At 45.4% G+C, this 21,490-nt stretch overlaps 1 protein-coding gene across 1 annotated transcript in view; it reads right to left on the bottom strand.

Moving 5' to 3' along the window:
- LOC129711801 (pappalysin-1-like) overlaps positions 1-21,490 on the bottom strand; it is a 241,752-nt gene that overhangs the window by 138,237 nt on the left and 82,025 nt on the right. Inside the window, exons 10-11 of the mRNA XM_055659738.1 lie at positions 17,444-17,535; positions 9,036-9,232 (exon numbers count right to left, since the gene is read on the bottom strand). Of these exons, the coding sequence (XP_055515713.1) occupies positions 9,036-9,232; positions 17,444-17,535 (289 nt within the window). The remainder of the gene's footprint in view (positions 1-9,035; positions 9,233-17,443; positions 17,536-21,490) is intronic.

Genomic DNA, 21,490 nt, shown 5'->3' with positions numbered 1-21,490 from the left:
CACTGCAGTGTCACCTTTCATTTCCTGAAATGTCTCTGGGAGTCATTCCAGCCCACGCGCTCTGGGTGAGAGCTTCTTCCACTTAGGGCTGCACGGAGTGGAAAAGCGGTTGAGCTGATAGCGTTTTCTCGAGCGGTAGAGTTTGCACAAGATACCCGGGTTCATTCCTGACTTCAGATCATGAACCTGAAGAAGGGTCAATAGGCAGTAGACGCAGGAGTAGGCCCTTCGGCCCTTCGAACCAGCACCGCCATTTAATGTGATCATGACTGATCATCCACAATCAGTACCCCGTTCCTGCCTTATTCCCATATCCCCTGACTCCACTGTCTTTAAGAGCCCTGTCCAGCTCTCTCTTGAAAGTGGTGGACTCCACTGGTGAATCTCTGGAACTCTCTGCCACAGAAGGTAGTTGAGGCCAGTTCATTGGCTATATTTAAGAGGGAGTTAGATGTGGCCCTTGTGGCTAAGGGGATCAGGGGGTATGGAGAGATCCAGGCAGAACCGGGATACTGAGTTGGATGATCAGCCATGATCATATTGAATGGCTGTGCAGGCTCGAAGGGCCGAATGGCCTACTCCTGCACCTAATTTCTATGTCTATGTTTCTATGAAAGTATCTAGAGAACCTGCCTCCACCGCCCTCTGAGGCAGAGAGTTCCACACTGACAACTCTCTATGTAAAAAAGTGTTTCCTCATCTCAGTTCTAAATGGCTTACCCCTTTTTTCTTAAACTGTGGCCCCTGGTTCTGGACTCCCCCAACATCGGGAACATGCTTCCTGCCTCTAACATGTACAAACCCTTAATAATCTTACATGTTTCCATTCCAAAACATCACCCATCCATGCTCTCCAGCGATGCTTCCTGACCCGCTGAGTTACTCCAGCAGTTTGTGTCTTTTTTTTATTTGATAAAGAAAACCGTGGCACAAATGAAACACTTCTTAATTGTGGCACACCAGTAGCAAGAGACCTAGGTTCGATCCTGACTACGGGCATTGTCTGTGTAGGTATAGGTGATGTTTCGGGTCAACACCGTTCTTCGATGTCAGGGGAGAGGGAAACTAGAGTTAATGAAAGGTACAAAGAACAAATGAATGAAAGGTACGGGATGAACAAATCAGAGCCAACAATGATGATCAAGAAAAGGTGGAGCCCACAATGGTCTGTTGTTGGCTGTGGAGAAGGTGATAAGGAGTTGATACAGGCAGTGAAACAAAGCAGGATGACAGTGAAACTAGCTCGAGAAGGAACTGCAGATGCTGGAAAATCGAAGGTAGACAAAAGTGCTGGAGAAACTCAGCGGGTGAGGCAACATCTATGGAGCGAAGGAAATAGGCAACGTTTCGGGCCGAAACCCTTCCTCGGACTAAAGCTCAGAGTAAAACTAGTTGGATGGCTAGAGTGGGGGAGGGATGGAGAGAGAGGAAATGCAGGAGTTACTTGCAATTAGAAAAATCAATATTCGTACCACTGGGATGTAATCTGCCCAAGCGGAATATGAGGTGCTGTTCCTCCAATTTGTATTTGTCCTCACTCTGACAGTGGAGAAGGCCCAGGACAGAGAGGTCAGTGTGGGAATGGGAAGGGGAGTTACATCCCCACTACATTGCCTCACAACCCATGATGGAGGCATAACATTACTATCTTGGGCACTAAACCAGTAGGATCGATTGTGTGGGAAGGAACTTCAGATGCTGGTTTAAATCAAAGACAGCCACAAAATGCTGGAGTAACATCTGTTTTCCAAAGAGTCACAGGTGACATCACGCACACCCGCAGGTGTCCTTCGCGGAGACGACAGAATTTACTGCAATGCTTCTACTTCCAAGTTGATGAAAATTCCCGCCAAGGTCAATGGGGAAATGCTGCACATTTGCATTATCAGCCTCAGTTTCCAAAGCCCCCAGTGGTTTGATACATCAAAAACCATTGCATCAGGCAAGATATCCCAGCTAATCAGTTCTGACAAGCAACGCAATATCTCTGGTCCTGTTTCTAACAGGTTGTATATTTCATCAGATATTGTGAAGTGGGATTGTATTCCTGTCTCTCTCCCTCCTGATAGTCCTTCCAACTGAAGCAGCGACTAATTCAGCAGTACAGTGGGCAATATTTTTTTTAAACATTCAATTCAATTCAACTGTATTGTCATTGCACAAATACGAGTACAGGTACAACGCAATGCAGTTTAGCGTCTGGTCATAGTGCAAGATAGTAGAAATAACAATACTGGTTAAACAATGTGTGCACTGTGGATGAATTAAACTGGTACATAGGCAAATATATGTATACAAATGGGAGAGTATAAAAGGTAGCTAGCGACGGGACTGTGGGTTCAGCAGTGTAATGGTTATTTCTTTAAAGCCATTGAGCCATGTTTTCTCGGCACTGGGCCTGTACTCGCTGGAGTTTAGAAGAATGAGGGGGGACCTCATTGAAATGTGCAGAATAGTGAAAGGCTTGGATAGAGTGGATGTGGAGAGGATGCTTCCACCAGTGGGAGAGTCTAGGTTATGGGGAGAAGGCAGGAGAATGGGGTTAGGAAGGAGAGATAGATCAGCCAATGGCAGAGTAGACTTGATGGGCCGAATGGTCTAATTCTACTCCGATCACTTATGACCTGTTAAACGTAAATCAGTCTAGCTTGTCAAATATTTTTATTTAAATCCTTCGAACGAAAAGCGTTGGAACACACACGGATATCAGGCGATTGTGAAATTAGTTCACGGCACGGAAACAGGCCCTTCGGCCCACCGAGTCCACGCCGACCAGTAATCCCCGGGCATTTACACTATCCTACACACACTAGGGACAATTTACACTTATACCAAGTATACAAAACCAAGCCAATTAACCTACAAACCTGCACGTCTTTGGAGTGTGGGAGGAAACGGAAGATCTTGGAGAAAACACACACGATCACGGGGAGAATGAATAAACACCGTACAGACAACGCCCGTAGTCAGGATTGAACCCGCGTCTCTGATGCTGCAAGCACTATAAGGCAGCAACTCTACCGCTGCGCCACCATGCCACCCTCGGAGATATAGTTTTAACCAACCATTTTAAGCTGACAGTTTAAAAAAAAAAAAAAAAAAAAAATGTCTTTGTACAATATCTTTCCAATCTTATTCCAAACTGCTTATAAAAGACCAGCGTCCTTTGCAATATACAAACTCATTAACACCTTAAAATCAGCGGAGGTGGACTAGTAAACCCTCCAAAGCCCCTTGCTCTGGCTTCACTGAAGATAGACACAAAAAGCTGAAGTAACGCAGCGGGACAGGCAGCATCTCTGGAGAGAAGGAAAGGGTGACGTTTCGGGTGGAGAACCTAAAGAAGGGTCTCAACCCGAAATGTCACGCATTCATTCTCTCCAGAGATGCTGCCTGTCCCGCTGAGTTACCACAGCTTTTCGTGTCTATCTTCAGTGTGTGAATAAAGGGCCTGTTTCCGTGCCGTGAACTAATTTCACAATTGCCTGATATCCGTGTGTGTTCCAACGCTTTTCGTTCGAAGGGTTTAAATAAAAATAAAAATATTTGACATGCTAGGCTGATTTACGTTTATCAGGTCATAAGTGATCGGAATAGAATTGTCCCTAGTGTGTAGGATAGTGTGGTGGTTCGCTGGTTGGCGCGGACTGGGTGGGCCGAAAGGGGCCTGTTTCCGCGCTGTATCTCTAAAACACAAACTGAACACCTCCCCCATCAACGATATTTGAAGTGTTTTTTATTCACACACTTTGAAACACCGTATTTGTCCAGTGAAGTGCATGATACTCCAGCCATGGCAACTCAGCACAAACAAGAGACTGAAATATAGAAACATAGAAAATAAGTGCAGGAGTAGGCCATTCGGCCCTTCGAGCCTGCTCCGCCATTCAATATGGTCATGGCTGATCATCCAACTCAGTATCCTGTACCTGCCTTCTCTCCATACCCCCTGATCCCTTTAGCCACAAGGGCCACATCTAACTTCCTTAATATGGCAAATACCAATTCCACGTGTGCAGGCGCTTATACGCTGTGTAATCATTAATTTCCAATTCAGTGTTGCAATTAATTACCGATATATGAGCGGGATCAAAATAATCTGTGCCCGCTTATGCCATCAAAACTGCACCCTGTGAGGCAGGCAGTGGCAAGTGCTGTACATACCAGATAAAAGGGCACTTCTTTAATGGGCACATACACTTCAAAAGCAGCTCGATCAAGCACAATTAATTTCCCGAGACTTTCAATGTTTGTTTAATGGGAACAACTGAATAGAGGGAACATTTTGCTCACCCTGGCAGTGTACCCATTAAAGCCTTAGATAAGAATGTTTCAACATGCCTTTCAGTCAATGTTGTTTCTCTGAACGGTTGTGAACATTTTAATCACTGACCAGAATTTTACTCAATTTAATGGGCTCAGGATGTATTCAATAAATCTAATAGATAACTCTCTCTCGGGCCCGATGAAAATGATTGCAGGAATATTGCATGGATGGAGAACTGTCTAATTAGCTATTTTCATTTTGATATTGCCTGATACGAAATTAATTGTGGAAATATCAAAACAATGGGTCTAAGGACAAAGAGTAGATGTCCATAACTGCGGATGCTGGAATCTAAGAAAGAACGCAAAGTGTCTCTTTAGGATCTGCGGATGCTGGTTTAAACAGAAGATAGACACAAGAAGCTGGCGTAACTCAGTGGGACAGGCATCATCTCTGGAGAAAAGGTTTAGGTGAGGTTTCGGGTGGAGGCTCTTCTTCGGCCTGAAGAAGGGTCTCGACTTGAAACATCGCCTATTCCTTTCCCCCTAGTGATGCTGCCTGACCCGCTGAGTTATTCCAGCTTTTTGTGTCGATCTTCGGTTGAACACAAAATGCTGGTGTAACTCAGCGGGTCAGGCAGCATCTCTGGGGGCGCGATGTTTTGGGTCAGGATCCATCTTCACAGCATCTCAAACAATCAATATGAAGAAAGGTCTCAACCCAAAACCTCGCCTATCCATGCCCTCCAGTGATGCCTCCTGATCCACTGATTTATTCCAGGGAACGATGTTTACTGTGTTGTCTAAACAAATCCTCCCCTCCCTTAACTCTATTCACAGGTATATAACCAATATCTTTTTTAATTTTTTTGTATGGCTTTACAAACATTTGATTAGTGTATAAATGTAAATAATCTGGTGTACATAAGGTGTTTATAGCTGCTAAATTTGTATTAGATAATAAGGGGTGGGAATTAATAAGCTTTGGCTTCTTCCTGCACCTTTTTGGACACATGATTCATTTATTTATAGATATTGTTTATGACACTATATAAATATTCTTGTTTTTTTTGTTTTTTGTATGCTGTTTCGTACTTGCTTTTTATTTTTTAAGTCTGTTCGAAATAAAGGATTTATGATTTATTATATAACCAATAACTTAGGGAATGGAAAATAATCAAGTTCTGAAGAAGGGTCTTGACCCGAAACGTCACCTATTATTTATTTTTTTTCCAGAGATGCTGCCTGACCCGCTGAGTTACTCCAGCTTCTTGTGTCTGTCTTGGGTTTAAACCAGATATGCAGTTCTTCCCTACACATAATCAACCGCTGTTCTACATCCAGGAACCGTGTCAGTATTTCGTGTCAGAGTGGTGAATCTGTGGAATTCTCAAGGTAGTTGAGGCCAGTTCATTGGCTGGATTTAAGAGGGAGTTAGATGTGGCCCTTGTGGCTAGAGGGATCAGGGGGTATGGAGAGAAGGCAGGTACAGGATACTGAGTTGGATCAGCCATGATCATATTGAAGGGCGGTGCAGGCTCGAAGGGCCGAATGGCCTACTCCTGCACCTATTTTCTATGATTCTATGTTTTGTTATGCATGCTTTGAGCTCTGTGCTTCCCCCCCCCCCCCCCCCCCCCCCCCCCCTTTAAACCCATCCAAACGTTTCTGTAATGAAGATGAGGCATGTCTTGGTCTTCAGACAATTGGAGATTAAAACAAAGGTTGCGACAATGCAGGACAAGATCGGAAGGGTGTTTAGGATGTTAAGGAAGCAGGTGATTCTAACATGTCACCTCAACATTCTGCAACCTCTAGGTCCCTGTAAAGCATTCAGTCTGTAAAGCTAACACAAACTCCACTGCCTGCAGGTACAATGATGAAATTTACATTTTACAACATCTCATTTCATTGCTTTCAAGACCACTTTCACCGGCTAGGACGGCAACAATGGAACGGTTTAACAAGTGTAACATTCCCCATGCGCGTGATTGTACTGGCTTCATGAAAATTCAATAAAAAGATCTTATTCTCAGGAGGTAGGCAAAAGTGCTGGAGAAACTCAGCTGCTGCACCCGCTGAGTTTCTCCAGCACTTTTGTCTACCTTCCATTTTCCAGCATCTGCAGTTCCTTCTCAAACTCTTATTCTCAGGATGTGATTTGTGTTTCCGATTCAAAACATTAGCCGCCAGAGTTTTTTAAATTTTCTTTCGTATTTATCGCCACAAAACTTGCGTCTAACTTTATTTCTCACGAGATCGCAATCCATTCAGAAACTCCCCTCTCCTCTCACAGCACGCACTTGTATTTGTCATTTCTCCAGCATTGGATGTCTTGTGGGCCCGTCCCACTTGCGCGACTTTTTCGGCGACTGCCGGCACCCATCATAGGTCGCCGAACATCAGATGCTGGTTTACAAAAAAGGACAGCAACAGCTGGAGTAACTCAGCAGTTCAAGCAACATGTTGAGAATTCAGCGGCGACCAGAAAGACTCTATGACTCTTTGGGCGACGGAGGAGACAACTCACTACCATACAGGCGACACCCTGGCGACATGTCACGGGGTGAAGCCTGTATGGTCGTGAGTAGTCGCCCAAAGAGTTGTACCTTGTTCTGGTCGCTGCTGGATTTTCAACATGTTGAAAAGTTTCGGAGACCGGCTGCGACTATGACGGGTGCCGGCAAGTCGCCGAAAAAATTGCGTAAGTGGGACAGGCCCTTTAGATTATCATTCTACAACCACCCTGACTTATTCTAATTTTTCATGAATTTCTATGTCAGGATAATTTGTTTTCCACTGGTTTAAAACTCTGCCTTCTTTCGGATACTGCTGCGGTTTAAAGGTGGGCATAAACTTATACAGTACTTCACATGAACTCATTAAAAAAAACATTTTTGAATTGTCAAAACCCAAATTGTCTGTCACAATGCAAGACACAAGGTGCTGGAGGAACTCGGCAGGTTATGCAGCATCCGTGGAGCCAGTCGACAAGTGACATTTTGGGTTGGCGTCTTTCAGACTAAATCAGACTGAAGATAGACACAAAAATGCTGGAGTAACTCAACGGGAAAGGCAGCATCTCTGGAGAGAAGGAACGAACGGGTGACGTTTTGGGTCGTGACCCTTCTTCAGACCTTCGACCGGAAAAGTCACCCATTCCTTCTCCCCAGAGATGCTGCCTGTCCCGTTGAGTTACTCCAGCTTTTTGTGTCTATCTTCGGTTTAAACCAGCATCTGCAGTTCCTTCCAGCACATTAAATAAGGCTGAAGCTGCCTATCCATTGATTCTCCACAGCCAACAATAGACCAGTGTGAGTTCCACCTTTCCTTGATCACCGTTGCTGGCTTTGATTTGTCCTTTTGCAAACCTTTCATTCATTTTGTCCTTTGTACCTTTTCATATCTCTCGCTTTCCCTCTCCCCTGACTCTCAGTCAGAAGAAGGGACTTTTTCAGACTGAGGAAGTCCCTACTCCTTTTCTCCCGCCCGCCTGACCCACTGAGTTAATCTTGCTTTTTGTGCGTCTATCTTAGACTCAAAACGCTGTCACTTTCATGGACTGTGTGTAGCATTTCCAATGACTGAAGAACTTCCACGCAAGTATATTCAGTCCACCAGCAACAATGGCACAACTAATCATGTAATTAGCAAATTATCTGCCTATTCTAACAGCAGTAGTTCTATCATTGTTCTTCTGTGGAATCCTGTTGTTTAATTGTCATATATCACTCAAGCAAAAAGAAAAAAGATAATGATATCATTTAGTTTAGTTTAGAGATGCAGCGCGGAAACAGGCCCTTCGGCCCACTGGGTCCACACCGACCAGCGATCCCCGCACACTAACACTGTCCAACACCCACTAGGGACAATTTACAATTATACCAAGCCAATTAGCTGACAAACCCGTATGTCTTTGGTGTGTGGGAGGAAGCCGGAGCCCACGCAGGTCACGGGGAGAACGTACAAACTCCACAGAGCGAGCACCCGTACTCGGGTTCGAACCTGGTTCCCTGGTGCTGTCAGGTAGCAACTCTACTGCTGCGCCACCGTGCCGCCCACAAACCAATAGTTCCATCCATGACATGTCTCACCCGGGGCGCAGCAGTAGAGTTGCTGCCTTACAGTTCCAGAGACCCTAACTATAGGTGCAGTCTTTACGGAGTTTGTACGAGTCTCCCCGTGACTTGGTGGGTTTTCTCCGGGTGCTCTAGTTTCCTCCCGCAGGCTTGTAGGTTAATTTGGCCACTAAAAGTTGTTAAATTGTCCCGCGTGTGTGTAGGATAGCGCTAGTGTGGAGGGTGATCGCCGGTTGTCGATGAGTTGATGGGCCGAAGCAAGAGCGGAACTCACTATCAAAACATGGAGGGGACGGGGGACACAATTTTTTGGCTGCCGCGCGCGCATGCGCACACTCACACACGCGCGCGCGAGGCTTCGGAGGCTCAATCCAGCGCTAAATGCAACTCAACTGCCTGTCTCACCTGGTTAACTAACAGCCCTGTCTGGACTGACGGGATACCAGCGCTGCTTCTCCGCGCTGGCCATATTTCCCGCAAGCCCAGGCAGGTTAACCTGGTGGGGATGTCGCCCACCTCTCAAAACATGGGGGGGGGGGGGACGTGTCCCCTCTGGGCCCCCCCCCCCCGAGTTTTCCGCCCCTGGGCCGAAGGGGCTGTTTCCGCGCGGTATGTCCAAACTGAACTGAACAAACGGAAAAGAAAATACCATTTGCGACGTGCAAAGGTACAACTTGAAACGACTCTTACCTTTGGAGCAGCTGGATGGCCAATGATCACCCATCCCGGGCAATGTTGATCGTCGTGGTGTGAGACGGTGACATTATTTGCCCACTGATCCATAAAACCACTGGGCGTGTAGAGACCGCAATCCCGCGTGCTGGTCTTCTTCTCAAAGTCTTCACACACGCCATCGCCATCGTGAAAATAGCATCTGCTGGGTTCATCTACAGCAACAAAGCAGAACAAATCAGTTCCACGAAAGACAGATTGCAACAAGTTCCTTCATTTCGGGCCCCGCTGTTTTACGCGCTCTGTCTTATTGAGCCGTGGCGAGCCGTGAAGGACTTGTTTTCCTTTTGTTCAGATCTATAAAACTGCTTCTCCGACACAAAAAAGGGAAAGTTTTGAAAGCATTATTGGAAAGTAAAGATCGCAATTAAAATTGACACCAAAAAAAAATCTCTCTCCTTAATGTGCCAAAAATAAATTAACTCCAGAGAACATTACAAAAAACAAATTGCTTGCCCAATAGCTTTTAATTCTCCTCTCTGGCCATCCTTTTGATCTACAAATTAGGGGCAAACTATGTCACAGAATCAAAAAAAACAGTGGCTAAAATAAGAGGAATGTTGGCAAATTTTGTGTTATCAGTTTGCACGATCAAATAGCATCAATGTTATTGCTATACAGTCATAGTTTAGTTTAGAGATACAGCACAGTAACTGGCCCTTCGGCCCACCGAGTCCGCACCGACCAGCGATCCCTGCACACTAACACTATCTAACACACACTGGGGACAATTTCACACTTATAGCCAAGCCAATTTACCTGCAAACCCGTACGTCTTTAGACTGTGGGAGGAACTGAACTTCTTGGAGAAAACCCACGCAGGTCACGGGGAGAAGGTACAAACTCGGTACAGATTGCACCCGTAGTCGGGATCGAACCCGGGTCTCTGGCGCTGTAAAGCAACAACTCTACCGCTGTGCCACCGTGCCGCCCTTTAAACTGGATGCAAAGCTCTCGTATTGAAAATTCAAATATAAATTGAAAGGAACTTTTCGCTGGCCAACCAGAGGAGTTAGGAGTAGTATATTGCTTGATGAAATAATTCAAACCCTGAACTATGACCCACCATAATATAATAAAACGTTAATCCTACTGATTGAATGGTGTGAGAAATCAAATTAACTAATTCAGACTTGCCCAGTCTCTAGGGTTTCCACTTGCACAGTGAAGGACTAAGTCAAATTCTGTTTTTATTGCAAAAGGATTACAGGGTTTTTACTGGTGTTTGGTGGATTGTATTCTTAATTTTTGCCTTTTTCATTAAAAGAAGTCGACTCGCAAGACGTCATGGCTTCAGTGAAAGGATTCAAGATATTGCTGACCTGAGCCTAAGAGATTGACCCCATTCTCACCAGCACGTGGGAGACTTGTGTGTAAAAACACTGAAGTCACAACAATACTGCTTGATACTAGTGCAGAAATAGTCTCAGTGTAGTTTATTGTCACGTGTATCGAGGTACAATGAAAAGCTTTTGTTGCGTGCTAACCAGTCAGCGGAAAGACAATACACGATTACAATCGAGCCCTTCATAGTATAGAGATACATGATAAAGGGAATAATGTTTAGAGCAAGATAAAGCCAGTAAAGTCCGATTAAAGAGGTAGATAGTAGTTCAGGACCATTCTCTAGTTGTGGTCGGATAGATCATAGAAACATAGAAACATAGAAAGTAGGTGCGAGAGCAGACCACCAGGTCCATCGAGCCCGCACCGCCATTCGCTCATGGCTGAACACTAAACAGACACACTTACCCACAAACAGTAGACACAAGACACAGAACACAAGACACCTACCCTCCCCTTTATACCGCTATCACCCCTCTCCACCCCAAGCTGTGATCTCCTGGGGGAGGCAAAAAACTGTAAAAACCCAGAAATTCGGGAGGGAAATTCCCTCTCCGACCCCAATGTAGGCGATCGACACTTGTCCAGGAGATCACTCAGGTCTTACTATACTAACCATACCTAGGTCCATATCCCTGCCCTCTCCCCGTAGCCCCTTATCCCCTTGGCAGCTAAAAAACCATCTATTTTAGTCTTAAATATATTTAAAGTTTCTGCTTCCACTGCTCCCTGTGGCAGTGAATTCCATAAATTAACCATCAGATGCCAGATAACAGCTGGGAAGAAACTGTCCCAGAATCTGGAGGTGTGTGCATTCACATTTCTGTACCTTTTGCTTGATGGGAGAGGGGAGCAGAGGGAATGGTACACCTAGTCCTTGATTAGGCTGCTGGCCTTGCCGAGGCAATGTGAGGTGTAGGTGGAAGGGAGGTTGGTTTGTGTGACGGTCTGGGCTGCGTCCACAATTCACTACAATTTCTTGCGGTCTTGGATGGAGCTGTTGCCAAACCGAGTTGTGATCCATCCCAATAAAATGCTTTCCACTGCACATCTGTAGAGGTTGGTAAAGGGCCTGTCCCACTGTACGAGTTTACCCAAGAGCTCTCCCGAGTTTAAAAATAAATCAAACTCGTGGTAAGTACCTAGCGGGTACGTCGGAGCTCGGGACGTCTCTTAGCGACTCGTAACGCTAACGGCAGGTACTCGGGGAAACGCGGGCTCGTGAAGTTTTTTCAACATGTTGAAAAATGTCCACGAGAGCCTTGAGTACCTACGAGCGGCTATTACCGTAATTCTCTGAGTTCGAATCAGGGGAAACTCGGGAGAACTCTTGAATTACCTCGTACAGTGGGACAGCCCCTTAAGGGTTGTTGGGGACATGCCGAACTTCCTAAGCCTTCTAAAGAAGTGGAGGCATTGGTGTGCTTGCTTGGTCGTTGCTTCAATATGGTGATACATTGTTTGATACAGTGTTGGATGGCACCAGAAGATTTCCCCTCCACTGAATAGTCTGCTTGTTGGACGTCAGCAGTAAATTTATTTAAACCATTAAAGTCGACTGAAAGACAGGAAACAGATTTGCAGGATGCAGACACAAAATTATGGAGTAACTCAGCGGGTGAGGCAACAACTCTGGATAGAAGGAATGGGTGGCGTTTCGGGTCGAGACCCTTCTTCAGACTGAGCAGGATGCAGCCCTGCCTGTGCAACCAGTGTTAAACTCTCTCATTTACATCAGTAACAACTCCAATCTACACATCCAGATTAGACTCGGAGGGGCAAGACAAGGTTCACAAAGTCTACGCTGCAGATGAGAGTTCCTCATCCTCTCTTCCTGTTTTCAAACCTATCTTAACGTCAATTATCATATGAATGTCACGAAAGTCTTGCACGGAAATGGCTTCCACCGCCGGTGAGCTTTAGGTTCGGTGCCAACGCTGATGTTTGCCGGACAAAAATAATATTTGAATGTGTGCATGAGTAGTTTTTCATTACAAAAGGTTTGCAATTTTGTTACAGCTTTATTACTTTCTGACATTACTGCCTTCAGTGGTAGTGTTATATGAGAATGCCAAGAGCAAATAGTAAATCCTAAAGCTGTCATGCGTTTGTAAATACGATTTCATTAAACCACATAATGGTGTTCAATAGAAACAAGAATTAGGTGCAGGAGTAGGCCATTCGGAAAACCGCCATCGATCATGGTACCAAAGTATCCCGACCTGAAATCCCCTTGCCACAAGGGCCACATGCAAATATAGCCAATGAACATCAACTATGGAGCAGAGAGTTCCAGAGATAGGTAAAAAAGTTCTCCTCGGGTTCCGAAACCCTTTCAAGAGGAACTGCAGATAAAATCGAAGGTACACAAAAATGCTGGAGAAACTCAGGGGTGCGAAACCCTTCGATGAAATAGGTAACGTTTCGGGCCGAAACCCTTCGATGAAATAGGTAATGTTTCGGGCCGAAACCCTTTGGGTTTCGGCCCGAAACGTTACCTATTTCCTTCACTCCATAGATGCTGCTGCACCCGCTGAGTTTCTCCAGCATTTTTGTGTACCTTCGATTTTTCAGCATCTGCAGTTCCTTCTTGAACACTCTGATATAGTACATATACTTTTGTTGCTCATATTTTACTGGATATTGTCTTTCTCTGCTACGACATGCATTTAACATTGTTGGGCGATAAATTCCCCTGATATCTCAACAGATGGATGCTCTATCAGTGCCACAGCAGATAAGCCTCATGTTTTAATTCCCACTTTGCACATTTATGTCATCCACAGGATGTGGACATTATTGACGGAGCCATCATTTATCGCCCAACCCATGGTTCCCCTCCAATGAGCGCATCTTGGGCCATTTCACAGCCAATCCCACCACTGGGGATCAATGATCATAAACGTATAAGACCAGGCAGGAATGATATATTTCTCTCCCAGAAAATATCACTTAAACCAAATTTGATTATCCAATAATGTAACCGTTTTACCATTGCACTTTCTTTAAAATGTCAGATTTTTATTATTATTACTTTTTAATTATTTTATTTTATTAGAAGTAAGTATTTTATTTAACAATATGAATTTGAATTCCACATTGGCAATAGTGGGGTTGGGGATCTTGTCCCTGGATCAATAGGCTGGGTTTTGTAGGAAAGAATCCAGTTATTTAACTGTTACTAGACCACTGAATCCTGAGTTAGGTCTCCTCGTCTGAGAAATTGTAAGACAATTTGAACTGGTTTTACAGACAAAGGGAAATGGCTCTGAAGAAGGGTCTCGACACGAAACGTCACCCATTCGTTCTCTCCAGAGATGATGCCTGTCCTGCTGAGTTACTCCAGCATTTAGTGTCCATCTTCGATTAAAACCAGCACCTGCAGTTCCTTCCGACACAATAACTGCCAAAGATTCTACTCAAGATTGGTATCTCTGTCTTTGCTTTCCAAAAGTTCTGATAAAGAGTCTTTGACTGAAAGCATCAACTCTACTCTTTCCACTGATCTGCTGAGCTGAGTGATCGCAACATTTTCTGTCTTTTTTCCAGATTTCACGCAACATAACTATATATATTTTTTAATAAATAAGAATGACATTTGTTAGGGAGCTATTGTGTAATAGCTATAGATTTCTATAGATAGAGCTCTAGGGGCTAGTGGAATCAAGGGATTATGGGGAGAAGGCAGGCACGGGTTATTGATTGGGGACGATCAGCCATGATCACAATGAATGGCGGTGCTGGCTCGAAGAGCCGAATGGCCTCCTGCTGCACCTATTTTCTATGTTTCGATGTTTCTAAAAGCAAGGAATTGAAGATGCGGCTTTACCAAGGCAAGGCGCAAAGTGCTGGAGTAAATCAGCAGATCAAGCAAGATCCCTGGAGAACATGGATAGGTGATGTTTCAGACCTGAAGCGTTACCTATCCATGTTCTCCAGGGACACTCCCTGACCCGCTGAGTTACTCTGGCATTTTGTGCCTTGTCTTGGTTAGAAAGCTGATAGCAACTGTTCCCTTTCTAAACTCTCCGCTGCAACGAGGGAAACAAGAATTTCGATTTTAATTTGTAAATAATTTTGGTGGAACAGGCAAGAATTCTTGAATGCAAATCACCGTCCTAACCCTGAGACGAGTAAAGGTCCCAGATCATCCAAAGATCTTCCAAAGATCTTTCCCACACAAGCAACCATGATGATAGCTTGTGGAAGTTTAGAAAACCGAATTAATTGGCTGATAACGAATGAAATTGATATTGGTCACTGTCTCCGATATTGATATTGATATTGAAATTGATATTGGTCACGTTCTTTTATGAAGCAAAGTTTTGCAAAGTAACGAAAGGCACTACAAAATTAATGGAAAGATCAAATGCTGAATATCAACCTATATAATTGCCAAACAGAAGGGCAAAGCATTAAATGATAAAAGTACTGCAGGTTAATGCATATGTCTAGGTCAAAATGGTTGACTTAGTTGCTGGTGATTAAATAAGGTCATGTTGTATATTCCCTGAAACATTTTGGGGGGGATTTTGACTCTGTTATTTTGGAGAAATTTGAGAAATGTTTTGTCTAGGAATGGATTACCAGGCACACACATGGGAGATCGAACGACTGACGGAAATGATTGGAATCTGTTCTTTAATGATGTTTGGCTCGGAATAGAATCACCAAAGGAGAACGTTTTAACAGGGTCACGTTGTGGGAATGCCAGACCAAGCTTCCCAACTGAGACAATGTTTTCAATGTAAAGCTTGTCGAGATACATTGATTAAACATGATTTAATTAGGAGGAGATGAGAAACAAAAGATAATTAGATTACAGCAATTTCTGCCTTTCAATCAAAGGCCTGCTGCTGAACCGTTATGGTTCCATGAACGAGAAGTAAAGGGAGCAAGCTATGAAGGATAGAAATGATCTTGTCAACAAACGGGATCACGCGCTGCCTATTTTTGTGTACCGAGCATGCACAGCTAAATCTAATCTGCGGTAGATGGCACTTGTCGTCATTGCTGGATTATAATTGCAACCCCATTGTGAAAATGGACTGAACACATCTGAGTTGGTATCTATGCTAATTCATCTGATGTGTACCCAGCATTGCAGTGACGGGCCTAAATAGATTAGATGTGGAGAAGATGTCTCCACTAGTGGGAGAGTCTAGAACCATAGGTCATAGCCTCAGAATTAAAGGACGCACCTTTAGAAAGAAGATGGGGGTGGGGGATTTCTTAAGTCAGAGGGTGGTGAATCTGTGGGATTCATTGCCTCGGTCAGCTGTGGAGACCATCATTGGGTTTTAAGGCGGAGATGGATAGATTCTTGATGATTAAGGGTGTCAAAGGTTAGCCATGAATGAATGGCGGAGGAGACTAGATTGGCTTAATTCTGCTCCTATAACATATGAACTCATTGCATTACAAGTTTGCCAATGGATTTTTAACTCTCTGCCACTAAAAGGTGACCTTCGAGTTGGGACTGAAGAAGGGTCTCGACCCGAAACGTCGCCCATTCCTTCTCTCAAGAGGTGTTGCCTGTCCAGGTGATTTGAGTGATTGACTGTTGCATGTCAATCACAACAGGAGCAAAACCCACTGAAAGCCTCCTTGTCACCTTCCCCTCAGTCAATAATGACCTATTCAACATTTCCTTCACATTGTCCCCTTTGATCTGTCATTTTCACACCTCACCCCTTCATATCTCCCGTCTTACTCTCTTGTGGCTCTCAGTTTGAGATAAGGTCTTGACCTGATAAGGTCGAAACAGGGCGGACCGCGGGAAAGTTGCAATCTCCCACCCTGTCCAGTAGTGACTACAACCTTTTTAAAAAAAAAACACTCAGTCTCTGCCTTTGTTGATCAATTCCGTGCCAAGAAGCTTGCATTGTCTTTCCGCTGACTGATTAGCACGCAACAAAAGCTTTACGCTGTAGACAAAAATGCTGGAGAAACTCAGCGGGTGCAGCAGCATCTATGGAGCGAAGGAAATAGGCAACGTTTCGTCCCGAAACCCTTCTTCAGACATAGGTAAAATTGTAAATTGTCTCGAGTGCTAGTGTACAGGTGATCGCTAGTCAGCACGGACTCGATGGGCCGATGGGTCTGTTTACGCACTGTATTTTTAAAAAGTGGTTATAGGGACATTGAAATATTTTTGTGATCATGGTTTAATTTGGCTCGAAAATAATTGCCAGTAATTATCCCCAGAGTTTGGAATGCATTCCTACACACTTTAGACCAAGTTCACCCTTCAAACCATTCTGGGTTTATCATTAGTGTGTGTTCTCATTACTCCGACCACATCGTTTGTGTAGGAAGGAACTGCAGATGCGGGATTAAACTGAAGGAAGACACAAAATCCATTTCACTTGCACATTATGTGCAATGTGACGAATAAAACTGATTGATTGAACTGTGTTTAAGAAGGAACTGCAGATGCTGGAGAATCGAAGGTACACAAAAAAACTGGAGAAACTCAGCGGGTGCAGCAGCATCTCTGGAGCGAAGGAAATAGGCAATGTTTCGGGCCGAAACCCTTCTTCAGACTGATTGATTGAACTGATTGATTGATTGATTGATTGAAAAAGCTTGGAGTAACCCTCTGCGGGCCAGGCAGATGGCATCTAAGTGGGCTGAGGAGGAAGCCGGTTCGAATCCCGCTTGGAGTGCACGTTGTGTCCTTGGGGCGAGACCCTTCTTTGCGTGTGTAAATGTAATGTTTATGTGAAGCACTTATGAGGGAAACGAGATATAAATAAGAATATTATTATTATTATTCTTCGGACTGGTTAGGTATGAGGGAAACGGGAGATATAGATGGTGATGTGGAGAGATAAAGAACAATGAATGAAAAATATGCAAAAAAGTAACGATGAGAAAGGAAAGAGGCCATTGTTCGCTGTTTGTAGGATGAAAACGAGAGGCTGGTGCGTCTTGGGTCGGGGAGGGATAGAGAGAGGGAGAGAGAGGGAATGCCGGGGCTACCTGAAGTGAGAGAAATCAATATTTGACAGGTTACTTACCCACGCAGTTGAAAGATGTCTCCTGCCGACACAAACTGGAACAGCCATCTCCATTCATTTTGTTCTGGTCATCGCATTCCTCTCCCAGATGTCTGGAATCATAACACAGAGCGAGCACGAGTGAGTTAGTGTACATGAAACGATAACAAACAGTGCTGCTCTCCATACTTGCTCCGACACTCTCAGCAGGGCGGAATTATTCCACAATCAGGAGACCACCCCCCCCATTTGTCCCCATGCCGGCACGTCCCGCTACTATGGACCAAATTCAGTCATGTCATAAACTCATCAGTGATAGGAGCAGAATTAGGCCATTCGGCCCATCAATAAGAGTGGTGAATCTCTGGAACTCTCTGCCACAGAGGGTAGTCGAGGCCAGTTCATTGGCTATATTTAAGAGGGAGTTAGATGTGGCCCTTGTGGCTAAGGGGATCAGAGGGTATGGAGAGAAGGCAGGTACGGGATACTGAGTTGGATGATCAGCCATGATCATATTGAATGGCGGTGCAGGCTCGAAGGGCCGAATGGCCTACTCCTGCACTTAATTTCTATGTTTCTATGTTTCTAAATCTACTCCGCCATTCAATCATGGCTGATCTATCTCGCCCTCCTAACCCCATTCTCCTGTCTTCACCCCATAACATCTGACACCTGCACTAATCAAGAATCTATCTATCTCTGCCTTAAACATATCCAGTGACTTGGCCTCAACAGCTTTCTGTGGCAAACAATTCCACAGATTCACCACTGACTAAAGATATTCTTCCTCATTTCCTTCCTCAAGGAACGTCCTTTAATTCTGAGACTGTGCCCTCTGGTCCTAGATTCTCCCATCAGTGGAAACATCCTCTCCACATCCACTCTATCCAGGCCTTTCACCAGTCGCTGTTTGCCGCCAATGTATTTGCCTTGGATTGTCTGCCTTGGGTTTCACAGCAAGTGTCTCAAATTAAAAGTATGTTTGATGTCGCAGCCCGGCATGCGAATTGTTATTTAAACTGTCAGACGAAAACACTCCTAGCATTGTTTGTTTTCCTGGCAGGTTGGTCGGGGGAATTAGCATGATGCATTTGAGAGGCTTTGACTCTGAACTGAAGAGGATTTTGGTTCTGAACGCAGTCATGTTTTACTGATTTGTTGCCAGTTCAACAACATTCAGCTTGGCTCCTGAAGCCAAAAACATTTTAATTGGTGTAAAGTTGGCTCAGTGGATAAAGGTCCCGACTCGACTCTGGAGGGGCTAAGTTGCTTCGTGGACATAGCATGTTTTTGCCAATAATTACCCAGGTTTCACTATTTTTCATGTTCTGCATCAACTAAATACCACGTGTGTCTGAGTCGGCAGACAAATGTGTTTCCCATTGACTCCCTCACTAATCGGGTGCTGCCTGTACGGAGTTTGCACGTTCTCACCGTGATCCAAGTGGGTTTTCTCCGGGAAACTCCGGCTTTCTCCCACACTCCAAAGACGTACAGGTTTGTAGGCTTATTGGCTCGGTATAAATGTCATTTGTCCCGTGTGTGTGTGTGTGTGTGATAGTGTGTGTGCACACGTGGATCGCTGGTTGGTGTAAGGGCCTGTTTCCACACTGTATCTCTAAACTGCACTAAGCACTCATTACCTCAATGAACCACCGGTTAGATAACCAGAATCTCCAAAGGGAAAAGTTTATCACTGAAGAAATCCTTTCACTTTCGATGCCTGAGGCAACGGCCCATATCGTAAGTGCTGCCACTGTACTCCTCAGGGATAAAAGTGTCAAAATAATGCATTAGACTGGAAGCACTGGTCCAGTCCTGAATGATGCATTGCGGGGATTGCTGGTCGATGCGGAATCGGTGAAACGCCGAAGAGACTGCCTCCGCGTGGTATCTCTAAAATAAACTACGCTAAATCAACCAGGCTAACAGTACATCCACCACACTTCTGCATGTCTTGAGATGCAATTGCCCCCACAACACAAAGAACAACCTCAAAACCACAGGCCAAACCAATCAACCAATCAATCAATCAATCAGTTTTATTCGGCACATTCGGCACATAAAGTGCAAGTGAAATGAATTTGCCAGCAGCGGTACAATGATAAAGAACACACAAAAACACAATAAAAATTTAACACAAACATCCACCAGAACATTCATGACTGTGGTGGAAGGCACAGAAATTGGCCAGTCCTCCTCCATTTCCCCCGTGGTCGGGACCTCAACCCTCCGCAGCCGTCGCTGTGGGCGTCCAGATGTCCAGGATCGGCTCTTCCCCACCGGAGGCCGCGGCTTCAGCCTGGTGTAGGCCGCAGGCCGGCGGTCGAAGATTTAAAGTTCGCGCCGCAGCCAGAAGCACTGCAGACCGCAGGGCCGACAGAGACGAAGCTCCCCTCCAGGGATCCCCGGCGATGGTAGGTTGCTACCGCACCCGCGGTAGAAGTTGGACGCGGGCTGGCGGTGGAAGCTTCTTCTACTCCCCGGGTCCCCAACGTGAGATTCCAGGCTGTAGACGCCGCGCCAGCTGGAGCTCCGCAGACCGCTGCTTCAGGCTGCCGGCTGCCTCGGGCCAACGGAACGGCGCGCTCCCATCCGCTCGCCCGCTCCACGCTGAGAGTCTACGCTGCGCCCGCCGCTGAAGCCCCAGGCCCGTCTCCGGGAAAGGCCGCGCCGATCCTTGTTGTTAGGCCATGGGGGAGGCGACCTGGAGAAAGTCGCCTCTCCGTGGAGGAGGCGACCCAAAGCGGTTTCCCCCTCACCTCCCCCCCCCCCACACACCACCCCCCCACACAAAACACACAGAGGAACATTAAAAAACATACATTGAAACATACTAAAAAAACAAAAAAAGTAGAAAGAAACGGACACGCTGCTGACAGGGCGCCGGCTTGCAGCACCCCCACCGACCTGTATTGAGCTGTGCCGCTCTTACCATCACTCTTAACCAGAGGTACATGTTGAGTCCTTTCACAAATGGACGCTCTGATGTGCTCTTTCCAAAACCGCGGCTACAACTTAAGTGGCCAAGGGACAACTTAATGTCACCTGTCTGCAACCTATCTTTCTGAAGCATTTGGATTTTGACACGGGTTAACGAATACTTCTAACATTATACTAGATAACTTGTTGATTTGTGCATCAGTTTGGATTGACAACATGGTCCAAACTCTTGTTGTGCAAATTAGGGGTGGCACACTGGCGAAGGGTTGGTGTTGCTGCCTTACACCGCCACAGACCTGGTTCGATCCTGACTACGGGTGCTGTCTGTACGGAGTTTGTACGTTCTCTCCGCGACCACATGGGTTGGCTCCGGGTGCTCCAGTTTCCTCCCACACTCCAAAGACTTACAGGTTAATAGGTTAATTAGCTTTGGTAAAAAGTGTAAATTGTCCCTAGTGTGTGTAAGATAGTGCTAGCATACGGGCTGGTCATCGCGGACTCGGTGGGCCGAAGGGCCTATTTCCGAGCTGTATCTCTAAACTAGACTAGACTCAGCTGAACAGCAGCATAAAATTCCACCGCTGCTCTCTGTATGTCCAGAATTTAGGTGATAGGAGCGGAATAAGGCCATTTGGCCCATCGAGTCTACTGTGCCATTCAGTCATGTTTGATCTATCTTTCCCTCTCAACCCCATTCTCCTGCCTTCTCCCCATAACCCTTGACACCCGTACTAATCATCTATCTATCTATCTATCTATCTATCTATCTATCTATCTATCTATCTATCTATCTATCTATCTATCTATCTATCCCTTCCTTAAAAATATCCATTGACATGACCTCCGCAGCCAAGAATGAATTCCACTGAAGCTGAGCTAGCCAGAGACCAAGAACTTGCGGGTTTGTTCAAGGGTCCAGGGCCATTTGAGGTCAGGGTCATCCCAATGTCTTGGTGTAACTGAAGAGCTTGCTGCTGGATTATGGGGAGGATTGGGTCATGGAGGCATGCGGGACTACCACATCTGGCACCAGTAAATGCTGTCAGCTGGAGACTGCTCGTGGCGACTTAGGACATGAAGACCTGGCAAGCCATATCTGCTGCAATGAACGTAAATCTTTCAACA

Source organism: Leucoraja erinacea, chromosome 31 (genome assembly GCF_028641065.1).
Source record: "Leucoraja erinacea ecotype New England chromosome 31, Leri_hhj_1, whole genome shotgun sequence".
Classification (NCBI taxonomy): Eukaryota; Metazoa; Chordata; class Chondrichthyes; order Rajiformes; family Rajidae; genus Leucoraja; species Leucoraja erinaceus.
Note: the sequence above shows the minus strand (reverse complement) of the source record. Positions and strands in the feature narration are given on the sequence as shown.